A 27,076-nucleotide genomic window follows, 5' to 3' on the forward strand; every position below is an offset into this window, starting at 1 on the left:
TTTCAGTTATTACCTTAATATATTATTAACTTAAGATGAAATGAAAGGCTATAGGAGATATGCCAGTTAAAGTAAAAGAAACAGAGTAGTGTATATGTGGAAAGGCTAGGTTTCCAGCTAGAGGTAATCCTAGTCCTTACAATTTTGTTGTCGAAAACACTCGGTCCACCTATAAAGACACACCTTCAGATACTTTTAAGACAACTCTCTTGTCATCTTTTTTTCTGGTTCAGTATACATGTATTTTTTCATCCCTCTTGTTACTATGCTGGAGACATACTTTTCAAATGCTATGCACTACCTAAGGAGCTCTGGTGGTTCAGTGGTTAAAGCACCCAGTTGCTAACTGAAAGGTTGGTGGTTCGAACCCACCAGCTGCTCTGCCGGAGAAAGAAGTGGCAGTCTGCTTCTGTAAAGTTTTACAGCCTTGGAAACACGATGAGGCAGTTCGACTCTGTCCTTACAGGGTCCCTATCAGTCGGAATTGACTCAGTGGCAGTGGGTTTGGTTTTGGTATATATTGCTCACATTTTTTCAGGGAACTGATAAGTAGGAAAAGCTGAGGTGATAACTTTTGAGACTCTGTGTAGATAGGGCATAGATCCTGGTTCATTACTGTATACCAGTAGGTCTCCCCATACTCGTCCCCCCACCCCAATTTTTAAAATGGATTTCAAGGTAACTGTTAAGAATGTAAAATAGAAGCATTGGACAGCACAATTAAGGAAAATTTTGTTCATCTTCTTAAATGTTATTTTACTTTGTTTTTGGCTAAAATATGATCCTTTGCCTGTAAAGATTTGTAAAAATTAGGTTAAAAATTTAAAAAATGATCCGAATTATTTTACTTTTCCCCCCTTTTTTCTTCTAGCTTCACAATGAAGAGGATAATTCAGAATCATCTGCTATAGAGCAGCCGTCAACTTCAAACCCAACACCGCAGATTGTACAGACTGCTCCTTCAACACCAGTACTTGAAAATGACTCTTCTCCTCCACCTTACAGTAGTATTACTGTGGAAGTACCTACAACTTCAGGTATTTTTGTTTTTAATATGAAACAAGTGGTAATGTTTTTAAGAATTCAGTTTTTAACCAGTATTGCTTTATGTAAATATCAAGTCTTCTAATGGAATTCTTTGATTTTATGATTTTTTAAAAAAGATTTCCCAAGGATAGTTGATAAAATATTTACTTTACATTATTTCATATTATTTTTTAAAAATTAGTTTAAAAGTATAGCTATTTAAACTTTGCTTTGCTTATTAAAATTTATTCCAGATGGACTAGCATATAACTACTTTTGGAAGATAGATACACACATATACATATGCCCATACATATGTGTGTACACACACACACATATTTATCCATACACATACTTACATATACACGTGCATACACACACACATATAGATGTGTGTATGTGTACCTACTTAAACAGTCATAAAATAAGGTGTTATTGATGGTAAGTATGATTGGAAATGCGGTAACTGTAGTGTGGTAATTATGTGTCAGTAAAGTTGAAGGTTGTGCCTAATGTTATTTCATACACATGTTAATAATTCTTGGATACATCTTAGTTGCTACTGTTCATCTTATTCTTTCAGGCTGTCCTGAAGAACTTCTTCATTTCTTTCTCTGGCCATAATTTTGTATTTTCCAATGCTAAGTTATTGTATACTATTTCAAATATGATTTTTATACTATTATGGATAACTTCTCTAAGTATTTTATGTATTTATAAGCTCATTTAGAAAAGTTTATTTTAAAATTATTTTGAAAATCATTTTAACATAAAAAACCCTTTGTAGAGTATTTCACCTTCCTGTTTCTTATTCCATAATTAATGCCATTTCTCTCAGAACGCATGCTTACTTTTTTGGTCATGTCCAGGTTTTATCTAGACCACTTGGAATGTGTAAAAAGACCTATTCTTTCTTCCACCAGATTGATTTATTTTTTTATAATTTACTTTATTTAATGTAGTTCCTGAAAATCATCTCCATGAAGGTTTTCTCACTAATTAAATGAATAAATGTGAACTTTTAAGAAATTTGTATGTGTTTGTTTGATCAATATGTTTGACATATAATTTTGCTTATAGTACCTATGTCAGAAATTGGTAATGCATTTTCTTTTAACAAGCAGTCTGTACTTAACTATTGTAATATATTTCCAGAGATTGTATTTCAAAAACAGGTTAAAAATTTAGGATGGAGAAATACTTCATAAAAAGAAAATTTAAAGAACTAGGTAGATACAGGAAAATGGGAAGAGAAAAGGATGAGTAAAAGGGGCCTCTTTTAGTATGTAGCACTTATGCTTAAGACAAATACCAACTAAATTTGCTCAGCAGTTGCTGAAAGTGACATGTAGATCAAGGAAATAAATATATTAGGTTCTGCTTTTAACCTAGTCAGTAGAGAATATGGCTTATCTCTGAGGTATGAAACTTCGGGGAAAATGGTATACTGAAAAAAAAAAAAAGTTACACTTTAAATATCAGAGTGTAGTTTTTGGAGTCAAAAAATCCCTGGGTTCTGGCATTTAATGGTTGTGTGATATTGGACAAATCACTTAATTTTTCCGAGCCTCAGAATTGCTAAGATTCATGTATATAGAAGTACTTTAGGAAATGTTTAGTACTATATGTTTATTATTATTCCTGATTTTTCTGTTTCTACTTTTGGCTGTCAGATAAGGGGTAAATAAATTCTGAGTGTTTATTTTCATATATAACATGCTGATAAAAAATGTATTAAAAAAGAATAGCTGTTGAGCCTGCTTATGTACAGCCAAACACCTCATGGGATTTGTTTCCTTGGTTAGGAGGTTTAGGGTCATGGTTTCATGGGACATCCCAGTTAATTGGCCTAACGACATTTTTAGTACTTCTACCTCCTAGTTCGTTATGTAGTGTCTGGGATCTTAAAAGCTTACAAGTGGCCATCCAAAGCACAACAGTTAGTCTCTATTAGCCTGGAACAACAGAGGAAGGAGGAGAGTCAGAAATAGGAGGAGGATGTGGAATGTGTGGCTGATTGCCTCCATGGACAACTGCCTTCTTCACCATGAGACCAGAAGAATTGGGTAGTACCTGGCTACTATTACTGAATATTTGGATCAGAGATTCTATAGAAGAATCCTGATCAAAAGGGGGAACATGCAGAACAGAATTTCAGATTTTCACGGAGCCTAGATTTTCTGGATCCACTGGGGCTGAGTGGGTCCTTGAAACTATTGACCTGAGATAATCTTTAAAACTTAAACCAAAAATATCCCCTGAAGTCTCCTTAAAACCAAACAGTAGGTTAGCTTAACTAGTAAAAAATGTCTGCCTCGAGCATTATGCTCTTTTAAGAACTGTCTGTATAGGTTCAAAGTGACAACAGCAACTTGAAAGATTAGATAGGAACCTGAGGGGCATGAGTTTATGTTAATGGGGGAGGAACAATTTGGAAAAGGAGGGTGAGAACGGTTTCACAACTTCAGTGTGATCAGTGTCACAGAGTTGTACGTGTAGAAGTGGCTGAATTAGTATGTTTTGTTGTGTATATTCTCAACCATCACATCAAAATAATAATAATAAAAAAGGATATATACCTGTGGCTAGCATAATAAGCAAATATAAGGTACTCATATTTTATTTTTTTATCTTGTCTGAAGCTCCTTTTCAAAGTCTCGTTCTAGAGGTTCCCGTTTAGTGTGTCAGCTTTTAAATGACATTTATGAGACCCTTCTCTGTATAATATTAGATGAAAATAACATAGGATTAGAATAGTAATTTATATGCTATATACCTTATAACATACAGGACTACAATAGCAGTAGTAGTCTTTTGTGAATTATTAGCTTATGGTTATAAGGCTATGTAGAAATGACGTCAAATGTTTTTAATGGTTATTATTTTTTTTCTTTCAGATACAGAAGCTTACAGTGAGTTTTATCCTGTGCCACCTCCCTACAGTGTTGCTACCTCTCTTCCCACATATGATGAGGCTGAGAAGGCTAAAGCGGCTGCAATGGCAGCTGCAGCAGCAGAAACATCTCAAAGAGTAAGGAAATTCAGCTCCTTTTGAGAATCATTATTTTTATCAATTAATATATTCTACATTACATTAGTAATAAGGAGCCCTGGTGGTACAGTGCTTAAGTGCTTGGCTGCTAACTGAAAATCAGCAGTTTGAACCCACCAGCTGCTCTACGGGAGAAAGATGTATCAGTCTGCTTCTACAAAGATTTACAGCCTTGGAAACCCTACCAGGCAGTTCTAGTCTGTCTTAGAGTTGCCGTGAGTTGGAATTCGACTCGACAGCAATGGGTAACATTTAGTGATATAAAAGGCAGTTCTTTCTGTGTGTAAAAGTGTATGTGTCTGTATAGATTTTTTTAGTATACATACATGCTTAATGTATGTATTCAGTTTTGGTGAGATCAGTACTCTCACAGTTAAACTCCCCTTCTTCGTTCCTTGACCTCCGTATTTCTGTTGATCTTCACCTCCGCCTCATTTCAGCTTTTGGTCACCCTAGACTTTATTGTTACCACCGCCTAAATCTTGATTTCAGGCGTGTCACTCTGACCACCACCTGCTGTCCTTGTAACTCACTCACTAGTTAACCCTACCTTAACAGTTCTCCTCCATCTGAACCTCAAGTCCACTGACCTCTTCACTGTCCATGTTTTCATTTTCCTCCTTATATAGTTGAGATTCTGTGGTCTGTCACTACAGTCATAAATTGTCTCATTTTTGTATTCATGTTTTATATGTTAGCGTAAACAATTTGGTGACTCTGAATGAATTCAAGGTAGGCTAAAAAGCACAGAGTAGTAAAGTAATGCTGTTGCAAGGCTTTCAAATTATTTTTGTCAGTTCACTTTTTTTAACATATCTTGCCCTGGAATTTTGGAGTGATGGTTAAGGATCCCACTTGCCATTTCTCCCTTATTTTCTTAGTAACGAAGTCAGTGATACACACGTATGTTATTTTCATTCTGGTAAAAGGAGTGGCTATCTCAGCTGTGGAAGGAGCCCTGGTGGCACAATGGTTAAGTGTTTGGCTGCTAACCGAAAGATTGGCAGTTCGAACCCACCCGCTGGCACCATGGGAGAAGGACCTGTTGATCTGATCCTGTAGAGATTACAGTCTAGAAAACCCTACGGGGCAGTTCTTCTCTGTCACATGGAGTCATTATGAGTCAAAATTGACTTGATGGCAGCTAACAACAACATCTCACCAGTGGAGAATCAGTGAAATGTGTATTCTCAGTCAGGTAAAAGGGAAAAATTGTTCACGTTTCAGTATGGCTGTGCAAAAACAGCTTGGGAGATGTGTCTCACCTCCTCCACCCCCACAAGGAGGAAGTAGAACCAAGATCAACAGCCCCAGCCTGATTCCTATGAGGTGTAGAGGTCAGATATGCCTCCTCTCTCCTCCATCTTTACCGATTCTGACACCAAGTGTCCCTCGCACAGCACCTCTACTGGGTTTGATAATTCATTGCAATGGCCACACAGAACTCACAGACCATACTCACAATCGTGGGGTTTATTAGGGAATTATATTCTTGCCATCATATTGACAGTGTTTTTGTTTTGTTCATACTGTGCTTTAATGTTTATCTCTTGAATTAATTTAAAATTCTATAAAATTTTAGTATGTTTTTAATCATTGGCAGTCATTAAATTTACCATATGAAGTTTGCCTAGGATACATGATTGCAGTGGAATATTGTTTTGAAAGTCTTTCTCTTCAGGGAAACCAACTTACTTAGTGAAACTACCATGATTGTGGGGAAAGAACTTGAGTGTCCTGCATTCAGATCCTGCCTTTACCTTATTAGTTATTTGATCTTGAGCAGGATGCTTAGCTTCTCTGAACCTCTGTTTATACTAACTCAAAATTGAAACATTAACTCAACTGAGATGATGTATTTGTAACATGGAGGTAACACATATAGGTAAATCAGATCATGTCACTAAACAAAGCCCTCTAAGACCACTCATTTCACTCTTAAGTAAAATCCAAAGTTTTTCAGTCCACCTCTCTAACCTCATCTCTTTTTGCACTTTCTCTCGTTCACTCTGGCCCAGCCGTAGTAACTTTTTTTGCTGTTTCGCTAACACAGCAGGTATGATTCTATCTTAGGACCTTGGCACTGAGTTATTCATCTGCCTGCAACAAGTTTCTACTAGATATCTGGATAGCGAAACTGTCCCCGCAGCGAGGCATATCTGACCACTCTATTTAAAATTGCACCTTACCCTCACAGCATTTGCAAACATCCTTTTCTTATTCTTTTGTTTTTGTACAGTACTACCTTTTAATAATTGTATGAATAACTTACTTAACATGACTCTGTTTAGTGTTTGGCTACCATCACTTAAAATATTGGCTCCAGAAAAGCGAGCATCTTTGTGTACAGTGATGCCGCCTAAAGGCCAGGACTCAGTGTCTTTCATAGAATGAGTATTCAGTGAATACTTGTTGAATATTGGAGAATCAGTGATAACAGGTTTTGATTATATTTTCAGAGAAGTTCTTTACATTTGTAAGTAAATACAGTAATATGTTAATATTGTACGTGAAAGTATACTGTTCAAACAATTTTCACTTACGTATTTTGGAGATTTTTTCATATTAGAATTTAAGAACTTTTTTGTTCTTTTTGGTTTGTGTGTTTTTAAAGTTTTATACTGTTTTTTGAATTTTATTGCATAGTTACGCAATAATTTATTCCATCAGTCTGTCAAGAATTGTGAATGGTCTGAGGTTTTACCCTACCTGCAAGCTAACTGATAAGTCTGCCACAGTTGCATGGATGCTGGCAGGAGATGAGACTGCTGGATCAGAGACAAAAAACTTTATTACTCAAAGCAAAAGCCAGAGTTTTTTGAATTTTCTTATACTAGTTCCCTAAGCTCCAGTTCCCCCAGGGCGATATAAAGAGGCCCACGTGATACCTCTCCATGTGCTGGGTTTTGTTATATAGGAGAAGAGCTCTGAGCTTAGGGAAGCTAAATCTTCTTTAATGATATAAAAAAATAAATAAATAAAATAAAATAAATTAAAAAATTTTATTTATTTTTTTAATTATGCCTATGCCTTTGCTCTGGGGGGAGATATTGTCTTTCTCTTCCAGTGCTATTTGCTTTATAAACATCTTGAAAAGACAACCCAGAACAGAGACAGTCAGTCACTTCCTCTACATGTAAGGCACGCAGAAACGTAAGAGACCCGTGGAGAATCATCCCCTGACACAGCTCACAGTTGATGGGCATTTAGATCGTGTCTAATCGTTTACCGTTACTGATATTGCTGCAATGAATTATCTTTAATAAATCATTTCTTATAAGTGGGAACATAGGCATGTATCTATAGAATATATTTTAAGAACTGTAATTGCTGGGTGAAAGGGTGTGTACGTTTTTAATTTTTGATAAATATTGCCAAATTACCAACCATAGAGGTTGTACCAATCTGTAGTCCTGCATTGATGTAGCAAAGATGCTGTTTGTCCATTTGACTACTGCAGCAGTGTCAAAACTCGTTCTTGCTACCATGTTCATATTCTTTTTTATTCACCTTTGTCTTTTTTGTGTTTACCTTTAAAGTTACTCTTTTCAAGGGTGTTCATAAAAAAGTAATGATTGCTAATGTCTGTTGAGTACTTCTATGCTTCATACCCTGTACCTCTTACAATGTCATTTTGTCTTTACAACAAATGAAGCATATTAGATTTTATTTTGTTTAAGTTCTTGTCCATACCTTTAAGATGATGAAGTTGCAATATTTTAGTGAGCTTTGCTGGTGTGTTTCACAGATTCAGGAGGAAGAGTGTCCACCAAGAGATGACTTCAGCGATGCAGACCAGCTTAGAGTGGGTAATGATGGCATCTTCATGCTGGCGTTTTTCAGTAAGTGATCTTTCCTTTCCACATTTTGTTTGTGTTTTTTTTTTTGGCAAGTATTGACTGTTTGTGTGTTTAAAACAACATAGCGAAGAAAAGCAAATATTGTTAGTTTTTGTCTACCTTGTTTTAAAATGTAAATTGCTCCTGATACAATGAATACTAAGTATGGTCACACGTAGAATACAAATCCCAGAGTTTATTAAACACTGGGTAACTGTGTATTCAGTCATTATGCTAGATGCTGGCAGTATAAAATATATTTAAACTAAATGTGAGTTTATATGGGAAATGCCGTAATACTGATGCCCTTTCCATTCTGTAGGGGCATATAGAAAGAGCATCCTTAAGCTATGGGAGGGGCTAGGAAAGGAATAATCTGGGCAATAATGTGACCTTTGCAACACAAAGGTCTGAAAGTTTAAGTATTATTTGTAGGGAATGGTGACTTAAATTTTTTAACATCGTAAATTCTTAACATTTGACTTATAAAGTCAAATTTAAGCTTCCTGAGAGAAAACTATATTAAAAAAAAAAAAATTTTTTTTTTTTTATTATAGTCTTCATTATTTCAATTCTTAACACCGGTGTTGGTACATAGTAAACTTATTAAACAATATTAACACACCTGTAAACTCTTTAAATTGCTAAAACAGTGGAAACCTAATATTCATATAAGTAAATTCTTGGTTTAGACTGTGATGATATAGTTAATTTCTGCCCTCAACCTGGTTAAATGATCAAGCTTTCATACCTTGAGTATAATGCTTACTCAGTTCTTTTACATTATAAGGTTTATCTTGATAATAAACTCAGGAATAGGTATTTAAAATGTCACATTCAGCTTTAAAAATGAAAAGTACATACTCCCTGAGTTACTTTGGAGTCTGAAAATTCACTCATCGTTTTCCTCCATTTTGTAATTGTTTCTTGCTTCCTATGCTCCTGTTTCATCTGCTGAAGAACAAGTAGAGAGCTACACAGAAATGGAGGGTATTTTTTCTCTTCGATTTACTAGATTGTATTCAGGTTGTCTACCAGCTATGCAAAATCTAAATCTTCAGGTTTCAGTTATAATTTTTAGTTAGATATGTTAGGTAGCATGAATAGGGAAATTAATTCTTTGGCTGCAAGTCACTGTTGTTTTATACTGTTGGGCTATCAGTTGTTTTAGGTCAGCTGATAACCCTTTATATTTTCACAAGCTTCCTATACATTTTGTTGAAAAAGAGAGTAGCTTAAACATAAATTCTTTTTATAGTTAGGTCTTTTAAGAAATCTTAATTAGAAAAGAAAAAATTTAAATTTATTGGAGTATTTGTAGCACAAACACCTGTTTCTCAGAAATAAAAAATGTTTGGCACCATTTAATTATTTGAGTCAGGGCTTTTTATTTCTCTATTTCTGTATTTCATTTAATGCCAGTATCTTTTCTTTAATCTTTATTTTTCAGATTTGAAAACATTTCACTGATGTGACAATGTTGGTAACCTAGACACTTTTAAGACTTTATTTTTGGCCAATGGTGGTGTATTAATTAATAATTGTTGTTGTTACTAGGTGCCACTGAGTTCAATCCGACTCACAGCAACCCTTTAGGACAGAGAACTGCCCCATAGGGTTTCCAGGGAGTGGCTGGTGGATTTGAACTGCCAACCTTTTGGTTAGCAGCCAAGCTCTTAATCACTGTACCACCAGGGCTCCAATTAATAACATTAGCAATGTATAAGTTCTTGGACTTGTACTAAATTACGTTTCTACAGCTTATGTTTTTATTCCCATTATACAAATGTTGCACCAATATTAAAAAAAACCAATAAACCAAACCCGTTGTTGTCAAGTTGATTCAGACTCATAGCGACCCTATAAGACAGAGTATTATGAGCATAAAATTACAAGTTATTTTTCACCTTCACTTCCTGGTATATATATATATATATATATATTTTTTTTCTGGTAGGCTGTGATAGCCAGTGTTTGAGCTTGTTTGCGTTGATAAACATAATTTGTAATCACTATCTACCATCTAGTGGCTGCTCTACAAATTGCAGCTTACTGTGTTTTCCATGCTTAAACTATCTAGTAGCGGTTGTGCATAAAAGGTCTAGAAATAGACTTTCTTCAGTGTGGTGTCCAACAAGCATTTCAGGTCATATAGTGGTTTCTAACAAGCATTTCAGGTCATATAAAAATTGTAATAAATAAAATTACAATAAATATCTCCTAAGGTTGTTTCCATTAAAACATTTCACTTGTTTAATTCTTGCTTTTCTATTTTCAACTTCTGCGATTCAGTCTCTTAGCATACATAACCCTAAACAACGTTTGCAGCTAAATCTGGTAATTTTTTTCTCAGAAAATATAAAGAAAAAAAAATCTAGGTATCAGCTGACCATGTTTTTACTTCCCATAATCCCTTAAATTGTCACCACAAAATGCCTTATAAATATCTGACATGCATGTCTGATTTAATTTCCACGAAATATTCTAAGAGAATGGAGTAGAAGCCAGTTATTCGTCAGTTAATTAAAAATCAGAAATAAGACTTGGTCCATTGGTTAATTGATAGTCTATGGAAATAACCTTGAACTAGTACTTTAAAAATGTAATGGGTTCTATTCAGAAAATGTTTTCTCTGAGCTTTTGTACCTTTTGTACCAATCGCAGCCTGCTGTGATGATAATGATGGCTTGTATTGTTCCTATTTTAGACTTGAGGGAAACATAATTAGAGAGACATTAAGTTATTTGTACAGAATTTAAAAAGAAGTCTGCGTATTTTAATGTGAATTCTAGTTTCTAATTTTTTTTTTTTTTTGCTAATCTGCTCAATCTTTTCCTAATTGTAGGAATTTAATTGATTTTTTTAAATGATGATTCTCTATTTCCCTTGTCCATTCTACATTTATTAATTGGATTTTTTTCTGAAAGGAAGATTGTTACTTCTCTGTCTATTTATATCAGCATGGACTTATGGATATTTTATTCTTTGGATTATAGTCCAGTACTGTCATTATTTTATTGGTCAGGTTGTTCCAACTTTGGCCGTTGGGAGCTCTTTCAGTTTGACTCCTGTATATTTTCGATATGCCCTCCCCCATTTTTCCCTTCTGTTTTTTCCCAGCCCTTTCTCATTTTCTGGCACCACAGATGCTCCAAGCTCATATTTTCCCTGCTCCAGCTCTGGAATCAGCCAATTCTTCAAGAGCCCAGATTCTTTTGCTGGAGAATGGTATTTAGAAATGAAGATCTGGGTGTAAGGGTATGCTCATTGCTATTGGGGTATCACTGGCCTAGCTCCTCTCAGTGGATAGAACTAGGACATATGTATACATACCAACTTAGGTAAACATAACTTGTATTCATATTTCTGTGTATCTGTATCTGTATGTTTACATACACACACACACACACGCGCACACACTCACACACACACAGTGCTATTAAGTGAAGGTGGTGAAAATGTTCTTTTTCCAGCCTAGTCTAGAAACTCATTTTTAGCTATAATAAAGTAATGTGATTGGTAGCCTTCTTTCAACTGTCCTAATCTGTCTGAACCGGCCTGGTTTGCTTTCTCGACAAAGAAGGGCATTCTGAAGGTGTGTGGAGAAGCGTGACGGGAGCAGCACTAAGCGTTCTCTATCAACTTTTCTGAATTAATTGCCCCGATTCCATGTAGTTCGTACCCCCGCATCTTTACTTTTCTGAAGGAATGTAGGTTCTGTACACCTCTTGTTTCCTGTGGTTCCATCTTAGGCTTCACAATGTGAGGAATAGCTGCTCCACAGCCGTTTTGCCCAAGAGGAGCCTGTGGCGAAAGTGGCCTGTGATTGGCTCCTAACCTAAAGGTTGGCACTTCGAGCTCACCCTATGGCACTGTGGAAGTAAAGGCCTGGCTTTCTGCTTCTCTAAAGATTGCTGCAAGAAAACCCCATGGAGTAGTTCTGTTCTGTAACACGTGAGGTCGCCATGAGTTGGGGGCTGACTCAGTGGTAGCTAACAGCAACACTTGTGCCCTAGGTTTCCAGGGGAATGTATCAAGAATGAAGTAAAGCTGAAAGAAAAGTGATCTTGTCTTCTTTGCAAGCATGTATATGTTTATATGCCTCTTCTACACATTTCTTTGATGGAGTTTTACACCCTTAAGGTTTGATGGAGTTTTACACCCTTAAGGTTTGATGGAGTTTTATACCCATAAGGCTTAGTGTGTACATTTATTAAATTCTCTCAACTCTGACATGTCATAGAGGATCCAGAATTGAATGTATCTGTCCTTTCTGTACCTTAAAAATCTATTCAGCTTTATTTTCTATCTTTTTGGCAAAAGACATAGAAAGTGGACCTCTCTGTGCTCCACTTGCCAGTCACCACTTCATTTTCTTAGGGCTTAAACCAATTAAAGATGGTTAAATTATTTCACATGAGCACAGCTTATAAGGCTACAGGTGCCATTTTTGTTCTTTCAGGTCTTATTCTTTTTTTTTTTTATTAACTTTTATTGAGCTTCAAGTGAACATTTACAAATCAAGTCAGTCTGTCACATATAAGTTAATATACATCTTACTCCTTACTCCCACTTGCTTTCCCCCTAATGAGTCAGCCCTTCCAGTCTCTCCTTTCGTGAAAACTTTGTCAGGTCTTATTCTTGGTGTGACTGCAATGATGTATATAATAGATATTAGTAAGTCTGATAATGAAGAGATTGAAAAATGTTTTTGCATTGTTTTCCCCCAAAGCTAAATGCATATATACTCGAAGATAAAAGTACACTTTGGAGTATTTTTCTGTCTTGGATTCTCTCCATCAGTGCTTCCTAATATTTTAAAAACAGGACATGCTTAGGATATGAGCAAATGTTTACAGCACACTGGGGTAAAGGAAAAGGTGTTCAGGGCTGGTGGCAGTCTGTGCTCTGCCCCACATCCACCCGCCTCTCATGAGGGCTGAGGAAAGAAATAGCTCAGCAGATCGCTAACATGTGTGGCACATCTGTGGGAAATCTCCACCACTCTTTGTTAAAGAAAATTCTTTCAATAGGTGTAAACTTACTTTTGATTGTCTGGATGGCATGTTTTCCCCCACAGGTAATAGAGATTAACCAATTAAATATAGAACAGATACACAGGGTCAGAGGATGGGCTTTGAACAGAATAAAATAGAGCTGTAGAGGTTTTTTAAATTATTATTTTGATAATATTGGTATTTTAGACACATTTTTAAATAGAGCACTCTGATTATAACCTAAGGTCCTCCATTAGAATGCAGTCAGCCACAAGTAATAGAAAACCTTTATTCAGCTGCTTTAAACACTTAGGAGATTATCTCTCATCACGTGAAGTTCATGGAAGAGCAAGCTTCAGGTAGAGAGAGCATCAGTGCCTTTCTTCATTCTCCCTCACCTGGAGTGCTGGTTTCTTCCTGAGTCTGGTAGCTAGGGTGGTCCTTGGGTAGCATGAATGGTTTGTGCTAGACTACTAACCTAAAGGCTGGTGGTTCAAATGCACCAAGCAGTGCTGTGGAAGAAAGACCTGGCAATCTGCTTCCATAAAGATTATAGCCAAAAAAACCACATAGAGCAGTTCTGCTCTGTAACACATGAAGTCCCCATGAGTTGGAATCGACTTGATGGCAATGGGTTTGTTTTGGTTTGCTCTTCTTTTGCTTTTCTGGTAGCTGGATACCTGCAGCAGTTCCAGGTATTATGTTTAAACATGATGACATGCAGCAGAAGATAAGGGCCATTTCTTCTTTTGTCTTTAAAAAAAACTTTTAAACATATATAAAATAGACAGTAATATAGTGAACCTCCATGTATCCATCACTCAGCTTCAACAGGGATCAGTCACTTTAGTGCCATCTGCAGTCCCATCTTCCCTCCCCTGGCTGTGTTTTGAAGATCCAAGGAATGTTAAATCCTAAAAAACAAAAAACAAGAAACAACTCACTGGCATGGAGTTTAGGCGATCTGCGCTAGTCCCAGAAACACTCAGGACTCCCCTTCTGGAGCAAAGTATGGGGATCAGCCTTCTCTGAAATGAGTGACTTCGTAGAGGAGACTGGGTTAGGGAGGGGAAAAACAAGAATTTTTGTTAGGTGGGAAGAAGAAGCAATGAATAGTGTCTGTTCTGGGACCCATAGCTTTATTTTATAATTCATTTGGCTCATCTCTAATAGTGCTTTTTTTTTTTTTTTTTAAGCCAATTTGTTCGGGTGATTGCTTAGGCTAGGTTTCTTGAGTGGAATCACATGGGAGCTACGTTGTGTTGTGGTTCTTATTAGCTGGTTTAAAATGCAGATTGGCCCATTGGTAGATAAGCTTTAAGAAATTTATTCAGATTAATCAAATTGACAAGAAACTAAGTTACCCATTTGTTGATTTATAGTAAATAATACACTTGTAAAAAGTAAGGTACAGTCTGCAAAGAAGGCTTAAATGGGTTATGGAGTTACAAGAAAGGTAACTTGTTTCCAGTGAGCAATGAAGTATCGCTAATATTACATCTATGTTAATTTGTTCCCAAAGGGTGGTCATTAAAAGGACTTTCTGTTGCTTTTAGTGGCATTTATTTTCAACTGGCTTGGATTTTGTTTATCCTTCTGTATAACCAATACCATAGCTGGAAGGTATGGTGCTATCTGTGGATTTGGTCTTTCATTGATCAAATGGATCCTTATTGTCAGGGTAAGTACCACTATGGCCTAAATTGCTTTTATTTCTAAAATTAAAATTTACAAGTTTTTCTGTGTGATTTATAAGTGTTAATTTTATGCATATCAATTCAATTATTTCAGGTCTTATTCTTCCTGCTTAATTATCATTGTGATCTCCGTGGTGTGAACATTTTATAACTTTATTGTATGAGAGGTTCTGTACTAGAGTGGAAAGAACTTTGCCATCAGAAAAACTTGATTTGAATCTCATCTTTTTTATATCTTTGTTCTACCTTTAATTGTTCTGAGCATCAGTTTCTTCATGGGGAGGTAATGTGCTGATAGTAGCTACCTTTCAGGATTTTTGTAATGTATGGAAATAATATAATTAAAATCCTTAGTCCACTTGCTGCACAAATATAGATGCTCAGTAAATCATAGCTACTACTACTGTCATATAGTGCAGGCATGCCTAACATCAGTTAAACATTTCTATTGTTTAGTAAAATTATCATGAAGGTAAAAAAACTCACTTCAAAAAATTAAACAGTGAGTGCTCAAGAGTACAGTATGGGGAGATTCCAATTTACGCACATCTGACTCCGCCTTTTATTACAAAGCTCCAGGCAATAAATTCCTCCTGGAGTTTAGTGCTTGAGAGAAAGGCTTTTCTCCTAAGAGTATGGGGTTTCCTTTCATTAGATAACAAGTAATTTATAAATCATACTGCTGCTATTCTCTTTAGTCAGAGACTCTGAACTTACATTTAAGGCTTTTATGTTTTTATTGTTTTCATTAAACTCATATGTGTTTTATTAAGAACTGAAATTCTTGTTGAAAGTAAACAGGATGTAACTAATTTATGTTCATTTAATGTCAGTGAATCTATTTTCCATAGTTTGATTTCTGCAACCTGTGATTGGTTTACTTATTTTTAAAAAAAAAAAAAAAAAGGGCAACAACTTGGCTCAGTCCTATGATTTTTAATATTTTAAAATATTTTGATAACTCATTACTGAATTTTTATGTAGTGAGTCTTTCCCTTTGATGTCAAGGTGAAGGTAGTAGTCTTCCCTTGGGAGTAAATAAGGAGTAGCTTTATGGTAAATATTTTTCATGAAAAATGACTCTGTTCTTGATCTTATGGTTGCCTCCTACTGGTTAACATGCACAGAAACTTAAGAATGTTTTACTCTGATTCTTTATAATTTTGTTCTTGTACCTCCAAAACTTCTGCAATGATTTGACCTATATGAAAATCTTTTATTTCTAACTATTAAGTACTTGATTAAAAAGTAGCTCAGTCCTACTTTACAATTTTTTTCCAATTTTTAAGTTCTCCCTTCATCTTACATATTTTAAAGGTGTAGGAGCATGTGGAATTTACATCTTTAGTAGTACTTTGAAATTTTAAAACTAATTTCTAAAACGTGAAGCTGAGGATTTTATTTTAGATCATGGTTCATTTACTAATTGAAAATACTTCCTGGGAAAATGCTTAAGAGGCTTTAAAAAAGTGATTTAGATAATCTTTATTGGATATGCTTCCACAATGGTGATGTTTCTTACAATTTGTAAGCATTTTTATTATTTCCAGTGCTATAGGATTTTTAAGCCTTTATGGAAATTAGCAATGGATAATTGGAAATAATTGTTAGAATAAAGTTAGAGATAAAGATACCTATAATATCAGATTTGAGAGCAAAGCTTAATTCTGCAGTTAGCAAATCATTTTCAGTTAAATCAGATTCATGACTGGTAAACTAATTTTTAATAGCTTTAGAGTGGGTTATATTAGGCCCTTTTAAAAACAGTACAACCAAATGAAACCCAAGTATCTTAAAAAACAATTATTTGGGGGCAATGTTTAAGTACTAAGGGAGGAATTACCTGAAGTAAACTCTGAAGAAAATTAGATTGGTATTTTTCACTTTTGAAGTTAATGAAGCATGATGGCTAGAGTCTAGTCAAGGAAAAGATACCTGTGTCCGCCTGCCAGCATCAAACCCTGCCTTCCAGCTGCCTGTTGATATTCCCACATCACAGAGAATGTAAAACTGTCTACCATGGCTACTCACAGGAACTGTTGAAATGCTACTTCAAGGTTCATTTAGCTGTTCTCAGCTCACTGTTGGGAACTGAATGCTGGAACATCTAGTGTGAAAATAAAAAGACTTTAATGAGTTGGGGGTCTTTATATGCCTAGTATTTTTGGTAGTGATTAACAGTAGGGGGTGTACAGAAGGTCAAAAGCCCTTCTTTTCAGAGGTCAGCAGAACATCCCCATCTGATAAGATTAAACTAATGTGGCTTTTGGTGTTAATATCTAAAGCAGCGTGTTGCTGTAGTATGTTTGGGATAGTAGCTGTGGCTTTGAGAGGTTATGAAAAAAGGGACTGATGTGAACTCTTTTATGGAAGAATGTTCGATTCAGATATATAGTATTTACCGTTCTTGTAAGCAGTTTGAAATTGCTTGTTTCTAAAATATTTTGTATGACAATTGGTTTGCTAGTGTATAAACTTTTTTTCCTCAAATAACTATATGTATATTGTTATTTTTTATATTTTTATAAGGTTTTTTTTTTCTTCTTCTGTTTTTTCCTTTATGCTGTTTTAAAGCGTTAAAGATTATTTGGGATAAGTCATTCTCAAACCAGGGCTAACCTGTGATTTTCAAATTTAGGTACAGAAATAACACATATATTTATGTTCATTTCATAGTTTTCTGATTATTTTACTGGATATTTCAATGGGCAGTATTGGCTTTGGTGGATATTTCTTGTGCTTGGTAAGTTTATTCCTAATGCATTTCGGTTTGTTTAGTTTGCATTTAATATGTTTAACATTAATATTTACTAAAATTGTAAGACATCAATAAATTGCAGCTTTGGTAGAAATAATTTTCCTTCTTTAAAATTCTCATATCCAAACACTTATACCTCAGATATTTAGTAATTCTAGATAGGACTCCAGGGTTCTTATATTTAAAATCCAGAGACTGTCAATTTAAAGAATCAGAGGTTGAATGATAATTGAATACTGTAACATTTGAAAACTCTAATATGATTAAAAAGTAATTGTCTTCAGCATTTATCTTAGAAAATATATTGCATAATTTCTTTTAATGAACTTAAGGAATGCTGAGAGTATGATCGTCTGGGTGTTTTATCCATTTTCTTATTTTTGGATCATGGAAACAGCCTTTATGCCTTTGAAATATGCCCTGTATTAATCAAGTACTAAGCCAGGCGTAAAGAAAGGCTTCATGCTTAATGATCACAGTACATTTGTTGAGTTGTCTTCTTAAAAGGTATGTCTTTTTATTCGTATTGATGAATTTTATGGATTTCTAATTTTGGTCCCTTGTGTTTTTCATGTTAGGTGTGTGATAATTAAATTAATTTTAAAATCACTTTATACTTTTAATCCACATTTCAAATACATTTACTGACATGAAAGCATACTTTTATTTCTACTTAGGTTTTAAAGCCCACATTTCTCTAGTGAAATAACTGCACCAAAAAAATAGTGTCATTTCAGTAGGTGGCACTCTTCTCTTTGAGTTTTTACTTAGTTGTGCCACTGGGTCTTTAGGAACTTTTGAGAAGCAAGTGCTCGGTGGTCAAGTAAGGTCACTGAAGATCCTGGATTCTTTCTCTAATAGTTATGGTGATATTTTCCTAGTTCTGTGGCCTTGTTGCAGAGTCAGTAAAGGGGTTTGGCCAGTTTTATATTGTTCAGTGCATTCCGATGCATAAACTTTGTGTTCTTTAATGAGTTTCCTACCTAAAAGTGAAAAGAATGTATGAAGCCTATTAACACATTAAGGTAGTGTATTTGCTTTTCATATATAAGTTAAGGGATTAGAGCAGTCTTAGGAAGACAGCTGTGGGGCAGACATATCAGAGCCATAATCTAGCATTTATTTGAGGGATATAAAATGTGAAAATTTAACCATAATGAAAATGCTGTCTTCACATATTCAGGTAGTCCCCAATTTATGACGTATTTGAGTTATGATGAACTGCACTTATGACTGTTCTTTTTTTTTTCCCCTTGTGGATCTTATTGTTATGTTGCAGCGTGTAATTTGGTGATGTTAACATTCTCAGATGCCCACTCACAGATGTTCAGTTTTATGATTTACTGTCAAAACACTGCCAGATTTATAGATACTGATAATAAAAGGCAATAATAATGAAAACTAAAAAAAATAAAAATTTAAAAATGAGTTATTTGTCAGAACGGACTTACAGTGGAGTCATTGGAACTTCGGAACCCTGTCATAAGGTGGGGACGACCTGTACTGAAAAGAATGCTGAGCACATTGTACAAGGCTGAGAAATAATAGCTGCTGAATGACTGGTTTCTAGGTAATCTGAATTGGCTTATTTTAGAGGATGCCTGAGCGGAACAAAATGTGTCTTAGAAACAGCAGCTTCATAGATGAAAGGAGGCCTCATAAATAATTTTGGTTTACACTTTTCAGTAATACTTTACATTTGTATAGCAATACCATTATCTTTGAAGGGCATCTGGAAGGGCATGAGAATGGAATGTAGAGAGTGGGAGTCACAAACGGAAGGAGTTAGGTTATGGAAGCAGATGGGAGGGGGGTTAGCTTAAATTTATCCCACTTGTTTAAGTCATTACTTGTGTATCTTTTTTATCTTACCACCCTGATTTAGTCCAACCGTCTTTTTTTTAAGTGCTTCAGTTACCGTCTTGGAAATGGGATACAAGTTTTGTTTGGGACTCTGCATTTAAATGGACAAACAGTATTCCTCCTGGAGGAAGGTTACAAATATACATATCTTCTGTTTCTGTTGTCGCCCCCAACCATTTTCTGGTTAAAATTCTACTGGAGTTGTTAATAAATGTTTCCCTTGGAATTGTATTCTTAAATATTGAAAAAGTGGCAATGCTTTTATACTTAAGTAGTATTTTTATCTGAAAATTTGATTGCGGCATTTCACAGTTTTATTAATTGTTAAAGAAACCTGTGGTATAAATAGATAACATTTAAAAATACCATTTTACAGAGGAGAAAATTGAGATAGATAGATGTATCCCAAATCACCTAAAAAATCAGTCACGAGAGTGCTGCCTCTTAAGCCTTCTTTCATGTCTCTTATCTTAATTTTTATTATAAAGTTTTTACTGAAAATAAGAAAAAATATTTACACCATGCGTGTATCTTCAAATACTTATTTCTCAGATGACAGACGTTGTGAGACAAACTTACTGGTTTTATCCCACCATTGTTAGCAGCTATACGTACATATCCTTTCTTGAATACTTTATGTAAGTAAATAGACCTTAGTTTGCTCAGTATGTATTAATTGAAAAGTTTGGTGTAAAATTGGATTTTTATGAGTTCAATCAGTTTAAAAGCATTGGGTAACTTTGCTATTAAAAGAAATCATTTAATAATTTTTTTTTTTTTAATTTTGAATTTTCATAGCTGGATTTGGTTTACCTTAATGCAGATACAGTTAGGGTTAACAAATTGAAATATTTTTTGGGTAGAAGTCAAATTTTATTATATTTCCTTATGGAGTTATATATATTATAGTGTAAAATAAAGTATGGAGTGAAAAAAATCTTACAGATTAAATTCTTAACCAAGAGGACCTTGTTTATAATTGTCTATTTGAAATTTATCATACCTCCTTTCTGTATAAGAACATAATATATCCATATTATTTCAACATTCTCAGGCTTACTCCTTTTCTTCAGAGGATTTGTTAATTATCTAAAAGTGAGAAACATGTCTGAAAGTATGGCAGCTGCTCACAGAACAAGGTATTTCTTCTTATTATAAAGGTAAGAAGTGTTGATATATTAACTGTTCATTCCCTTTACATATTCAGATTTACTAGATACACGTTAAATGCTTAATGTGTACCCATGATATTTACTTTGATTTAGTATATTTAATATATTTCTGTACTCTTTTTTTTTTAAATTGTGCTTTAGGTGAAAATATACAGCACAAAGTGGTTTCTCATTCAAAAATTTATACAGAAATTGTTTTGCGACATGGTTTGCAATCCCAGCAATGTGTCAGCACTCTCCTCCTTTCCACCCCGGGTCCCCTGAGTCCTCTGGCCCAGTTTTCCTGTCCCTTCCTGCCTTCTCACCTTCGCTTTTGGGCAGGTGTTACTCATTTGGTCTCATACATTTGATTGAACTAAGAAGCACATTCCTGACGTGTGTTATTTTATGGACCTGTCTAATCTTTGGCTGAAAAGTAAACTTAGGGAGTGGCTTCAGTTCTGAGTTAGCAGAGAATCTGGGGGCCATAGTCTCAGGGGTTCCTTCAGTCTCTCTCAGACCAGTAAGTCTGGTCTTTTTTTGTGAATTTGAATTTTGTTGTGTATTTTTCTGCGGCTCCATCTGGGACTCTATGGTGATCCCCGTCAAGAGCAGTCAGTGGTGGTAGCCGAGCACCGTCTAGTTCTTCTGGTCTCAGGCTGGTGGAGGCTGTGGTTCATGTGGTCCATTAGTCTTTTGGACTGATATTTTCCTTGTGTCTTTGGTTTTTGTCACCTTTGCCCTGGATGGGATGGAACCAATGGATGTATCTTAGCTGGCCGCTTGCAAACTTCTAAGACCACAGACACGACTCACCAAAGTAGGGTGTAGAACATTTTCTTTATCAATCATGTTACGCCAGTTGACCATGGTCCCTCAGCCCCAGCAACTCAGTCCTTCAGGGTGTTTGGATGTGTCTAAGAAGCTTCTTAAACTTTTTTTTTTTAATTATTGTATTTTAGATGAAGGTTTTTAGAACAAACTAGCTTCTCATTAAACAGTTCATATACATATTGTTTTATGACATTGGTTAACAACCCCATGACATGTCAACACTCTCCCTTCTCGACCTTGGGTTCCCTATTACTAGCTTTCCTGCCCGTTCCTGTCTTCTAGTCCTTGTTAATCTAATTTTGTTTTATGGGCCTGTCTAATCTTTGGCTGAAGGAAGAACCTTAGGAGTGACTTCATTAGTGAGCTAAAAGTGTGTCTGGGGTCCATATTCTCAAGGTTTCTGCAGTCTCTGACAGGCCAGTAAATCTAGTCTTTTTTTGTGAGTTAGACTTTTGTCTTACATTTTTCGCCAGCTCTGTCTGGGACCTTCTATTGTGATCCCTGTCAGAGCAGTCAGTGGTGGTAGCAGGGCACCATCTATTTGTACTGGACTCAGTCTGGTGGAGGCTGTGGTAGTTGTGGTCCATTAGTTCTTTGGACTAATCTTTCCCTCGCGTCTTTAGTTTTCTTCATTTTCCCTTGCTCCCGACAGAGTGAGACCAGTGGAGTACCTTAGCTGGCTGCTCATAAGCTTTTAAAACCACGGACACTATTCACCAGGAAGCTTGTATAACTTTGCCTTGGTCAAGTTGTGCTGCCTTCTGCTATGTTGTGTGTTGTCTTTTCCTTCACCATAGGTAACACTTGTTTACTATTTTAGTTAGCAATTTCCCCTCCCCTTCTGGTAACCATCTGAGTGTAAACCTTTTCTTGAGTTTTTATAATAGTGGTCTCCTACAGCATTTGTTCTTTTGTGGTTGACTTGTTTTACTAGGCATAATGCCCTCCAGATTTGTACACGTTGTGAGATGTTTCACAGATTCATCATTGTTCTTTATCATTGCATAGTTTTTGATTGTGTGTATGTGTCATAATTTGTTTATCCATTTATCTGTTGATGGACACTTAGGTTGTTTCCATCTTTTTGCTATTGTGAATAATGCTGCAGTGAACATGAGTGTGCATATATCTATTTGTGTCATGGCTCTTATTTCTCTAGGATATCTTCCTAAGAGTGGGATTGCTGGATTGTATGGTGTTTCTATTTCTAGCTTTTTAAGGAGGTACCATATTGTCTTCCATAGTGGTTACACCGTTTTACATTCCCACCAGCAGTGCATAAGAGTTCAAATCTCCCTGCAACCTCTCCAACATTTTTTACTTTTTTTTTTTTCATTAGTGCCAGTAATATCAGGGTGAGATGGTATCTTGTTGTAGTTTTGATTTGCATTTCTCTACTGGCTAGTAAGGAGCCCTGGTGGTGCAGTGGTTAAAGTGATTAACTGCTAACCAAAAGATTGGCAGTTGGAAAACACCAGTGGCTCCATGGGAGAAAGATGTGGCAGTCTGTTTCCGTAGAGATTTACAGCCTTCGGAATTTCCTCATATGTCTGTTAGCTGTCTGAATGTCTTCTTTGGTGAAGTGTCTGTTCATATCCTTTGACCATTTTTTAATTGTATTATTTGTGTTTTTGTTGTAGAGGTGTTGAAGTATTTTATAGATTTTAGAGATTAGACCCTTGTTGGATGTGTTGTAGCCAAAAATTTTTTCCCAGTGCGTAGCTTCTCTTTTTATTCTTTTGGTGAAGTCTTTTGATGAGTGTTAAGTGTTTAACTTTTAGGAGCTCCAGGTTATTTGGTTTATCTTCTGGGGTTTGTATATTAGTTACTGTTTGTATTGTATTTATGCCATTTATTAGGGCCCCTAGCATTGTCTCTCTTTTTTTCTTCCATGATCTTTATCGTTTTAAGTTTTATATTTAGTTCTTTGATCCATTTTGAATTAGTTTTTGTGTATGGTGTGAAGTTTGAGTCCTGTTTCTTTTTTTTACAGATGGACATCCAGTTTTGCCAGCACTATTTGTTAAAAAGACTGTCATTTCTCCATTTAATGGACTTTGTTCCTTTGTCAAAGATCAGCTGACCATAGGTGGATGGATTTACATCTGGGTTTTCGATTCTGTTGCGTTGGTCTGTGACTGTCATACTACTACTGTGCTGTTTTGACTACCATGGCTGTATAGTAGGTTCTGTATAGTAGGTTCTGAGGTCAGGCAGTGTGAAGCCTTCTGCTTTGTTCTTTTTCTTCAGTAATGCCTTGCTTATCTCAGGCCTCTTTCCTTTCCATACAAAGTTGATGGTTAGATTTTCCATCTCGTTAAAGAATGCTGTTTGTATTTGGATAGGGATTGCATTGTGTCTGTAGGTACAATTTTGGCTAGAATTTTGTTGAGAATTTTTGGATCTATATTCATGAGTGATATTGGGCTGTAATTTTACTTTTTTGTAGCATCTTTGCCTGGCTTTGGTATCAAGGTTATGCTGGTTTCATAGGATAAATTTGGGAATATTCCTTTTCTATGCTGTGAAATAGTTTGAGTCGTACTTGTGTGAACTCTTTGAACATTTGGTAGAATTCTCTAGTGAAGCCCTTCAGACCAGGGCTTTTTTTTGTTGTTGTTGGGAGGTTTTTTTTTTTTTTTAACCTCATCAATTTCTTCTCTTGTTATGGGTTTGTTCATATTATTTCTGTGCTCTTAATAGTCAGCTTATTGAAGTTTAGTAAGTTGTGGACTTATTTAGATAACTTTTAGATTTTTTAAAGTTGAATTTCACATATTCATATTTTTATTATATGAGTGAGCTGAAGTACTTCTCTAAGATACATAGTTTCTAGTTAAAACTTAACTGATATATTAAATCAGACTTTTTAAATTTTTGGAGCCCTGGTGGTGTAGTGGTTAGGAGCCTGGCTGCTAACCAAAAGGTCAGCAGTTCGAATCCACCAGCTACTCCTTGGAAACCCTATGAGGCAGTGCTGCTCTGTCCTATAGGGTCACTATGATTTGAAATTGACTCAATGGCAACAGGTTTTTTTAAAGATTGACCATAGATTATGAAAAAAATACCCACCAGCACAAAATTTGAAGGCTTGAAAAACAAGCCAAATATGGCAGAGTGCTTGCACAGAGGGGTGGACATTTTGTATAAAACAGTATGATATCCACATAAACATCTGGTGGAAAAAACCTCAAATCTATGTTTGAAGAGCAGTTTGCCATCCATTGATTTTAACGGTCTGAATCAAGGAACAAAAGTTGTGTGAAGAAAATAGGAGCTCTTAATTTCTCAGTATGTGTCAGTTTGTATCAGCAGTGCAAGGCTACAACTTAGATAAAGGGGAATATAAAGAAATGAGCAGAGATTGTCTAACTGGTTATCTAGTGAGTTTGTGTAGGCTGTGTATATAGAAGTACTGTTTATTTATTGTGCAACCAGAAATATCTTCACATGAGCAGACCTCAGATTTTTACTGCCTATCCTATTTTTTTAAAGCAAGTACTCACACTTAATGTCTAGAAAGGATTTAAATTTTTAAAATATTTGACCTTCGTAAACAAAAGGTCTGCTAACATGCTTGAGTATGTGGTACTATAAGTACAATGTGTTCCAAGGTTACTGTAATTAAATTTCCTTCGTGGTGGTGGTGGGTTTTTATAAATAAGTTGTATGGTTTATGATTTGGTTGCTCAAGTTTTATCTCTAACTTGTATGAGTTACATGACAGCTTACATAATTTTTGCCTGCTTAAGAGTACAGTGAATATAATTATTTCTGGATCATATTAAAGTATCTTATAAAATGTTCAATTAAGGCTTTCCCCCCGCAAAGTGTTATTCTGTGAGTAATCAGTGTATACGTGATTTAATAGTTCTAGAAAATGGGTTTTGAAATGCATTGTAATGGTACCAAGGTCCCCGGGTTATGCAAATGTTTTGCACTCCACTGTTAACCTAAAGGTTGGCAGTTCGAGCCTACTCGAACTTCTGTAAAGACGATAGCCAAGAAAACCCCACGGAGCCGTTCTACTCTGTAGCACGTGGGGTCACCATGAGTCAGAATTGACTTGACGGAAATGGATTTTTTGTTTTGGTATCAGTGACACATTTTAATATGTATTCTTTCTTTGCCCTAGACTGCAGCGACCAGACATTCCTTCCTATACCAATGTGAAATTTCCAGATGATGTGTCAGCCTACAACTTTAATAGGATAGAAGACTACTAATAACAGAAGAAAAGACACAGCTTCAGAATTGAATGGCAGGGTGGCTTATCCTGAAAAGTCATTTCTGTTCATTCTCTTAAATATTTGTATTTCATTTGTTTTGCACATTGGCCTATGTGCTCATTTAAAAGATTTGCATATACTTGAAGTAACCATGAAGTTGGTAGCAGTAAAATCCAGTCACATTTGGTTAATCAGTGTTTGATAGAATTGAAAGAGTTGAGTGGTGAACAGTCTTCCAGCATGTAAGCACCACTGACTTCTGACCTGACATTTAGCATAATAAATATGAAATTATTAACCATGTCAAATGCTTTAGTTTCTGGCTCTTAGATTTATCTAGTAACTCTGCGTATAAAACGTCCTTTGTTATATATAAAGTTTATTGAAATCTTCAGTGCTGATTATTTGAGAGGTTTTGTCAGATTTTGACCATGATATTTACATTATTCAGCAAAATTCATTCTGTAAATAACCATGAGTTAAATTACTGCCTCTCTTGTTTTAGGAATTGTGTCTAGATATCTTTTCATTAATTTTAAATTAAGTGAACTTAATATATATAGAAAATTTGGGTATTAAAAAATATAGATTGTTTTAGGACAGATTTTGAGAAGATGTGAGTGTACCAAATGTCCTTTATAAGAAAACTTTTTTTTTTTTAAAGGGTATACCAGTTCTGGGGATTCTCAAGTGAGGAGCTTAGTTTTTTGCATTGCCCGTCTTAGAGATTCTTGCAGGAAGAGATTGTATTAGATATTATATTTATTTCATTTAAGATATTTTTGAAAATTCTCTGAACAAGTTATTCTCATTTGCAATTATCTTTTAAAAAGCCAATAAAAGTATCTTTCAATGTCATTGTAATAATTTTTCTTTAGATGTTTAAGTTTAGCAAATAGAAACTTGTACTATTAACAGCTTCTTGCTTTATGATAGTAGGGTTAACTTGTAAAAATCATATCCTGAATTGAGATATGCAAAATTTCTGTTTTCCAGTTATGGAAATATGTGCTTTTGTGGAGTATAGGGGTACAGTGTGTATGGAGTGTGTATGTTTATTGAGAGAGAGTGTGCATGTGGGGAGGGAGATTAAAAATAGACTACAGTAACCATTATTACAACTGGAATCTACATTACATTCATAAGCTACTGTGTTTTGCATCTTGCAGATCATTTTATATCTCATTTGTTTTTCTGTTTGCAGTTATATCTTTGCTTTTGAATGCCAGCATTAAAAATGATGGAAATTATATCGTCTTTTAAACTTAAAAATCATTTAATACAGCCGTATAAAACATAAAATTGCTTGTTTATTATTAGATAGTGACTACCACTAAAAGGTTCATCTAACTGTTCAGGGACATTTTTCCATTTCTTAAAAATAAAATTTATTATGCTTTATAAGCTCTTTTGTATTTTGATTTTTTTCATTGTCTTTGGTAAATAAAATGTGCATGTTTGTTTTGCTAATGGAGCCTTCTATTTTTTGTTTTCCTTCATTCACTTTACACCCTGCACAGAATTTTTATTGTAGGTTAAAATACCTGTGTGTTGGGTAAAGAAAACAAAATAAGTGATTTAGTTGCTTAATTTGGAAATTGATAAAATGAGAATGTACTTGCATGCACAC

The 27,076-nt window shown here is 35.2% G+C and overlaps 1 protein-coding gene across 1 annotated transcript in view; it reads left to right on the top strand.

Moving 5' to 3' along the window:
- The window catches only part of NDFIP2 (Nedd4 family interacting protein 2), a 52,068-nt gene extending 25,195 nt beyond the window's left edge, over window positions 1-26,873 (top strand). Inside the window, exons 2-8 of the mRNA XM_049853059.1 lie at window positions 872-1,037; window positions 3,924-4,057; window positions 7,827-7,920; window positions 14,471-14,595; window positions 17,288-17,354; window positions 20,287-20,392; window positions 25,353-26,873. Of these exons, the coding sequence (XP_049709016.1) occupies window positions 872-1,037; window positions 3,924-4,057; window positions 7,827-7,920; window positions 14,471-14,595; window positions 17,288-17,354; window positions 20,287-20,390 (690 nt within the window). The 3' untranslated portion in view covers window positions 20,391-20,392; window positions 25,353-26,873. The remainder of the gene's footprint in view (window positions 1-871; window positions 1,038-3,923; window positions 4,058-7,826; window positions 7,921-14,470; window positions 14,596-17,287; window positions 17,355-20,286; window positions 20,393-25,352) is intronic.
- Window positions 26,874-27,076: the final 203 nt, after the last annotated feature.

The sequence above is a fragment of the Elephas maximus genome, chromosome 14 (assembly GCF_024166365.1).
Source record: "Elephas maximus indicus isolate mEleMax1 chromosome 14, mEleMax1 primary haplotype, whole genome shotgun sequence".
In the NCBI taxonomy this organism is placed as follows: domain Eukaryota; kingdom Metazoa; phylum Chordata; class Mammalia; order Proboscidea; family Elephantidae; genus Elephas; species Elephas maximus.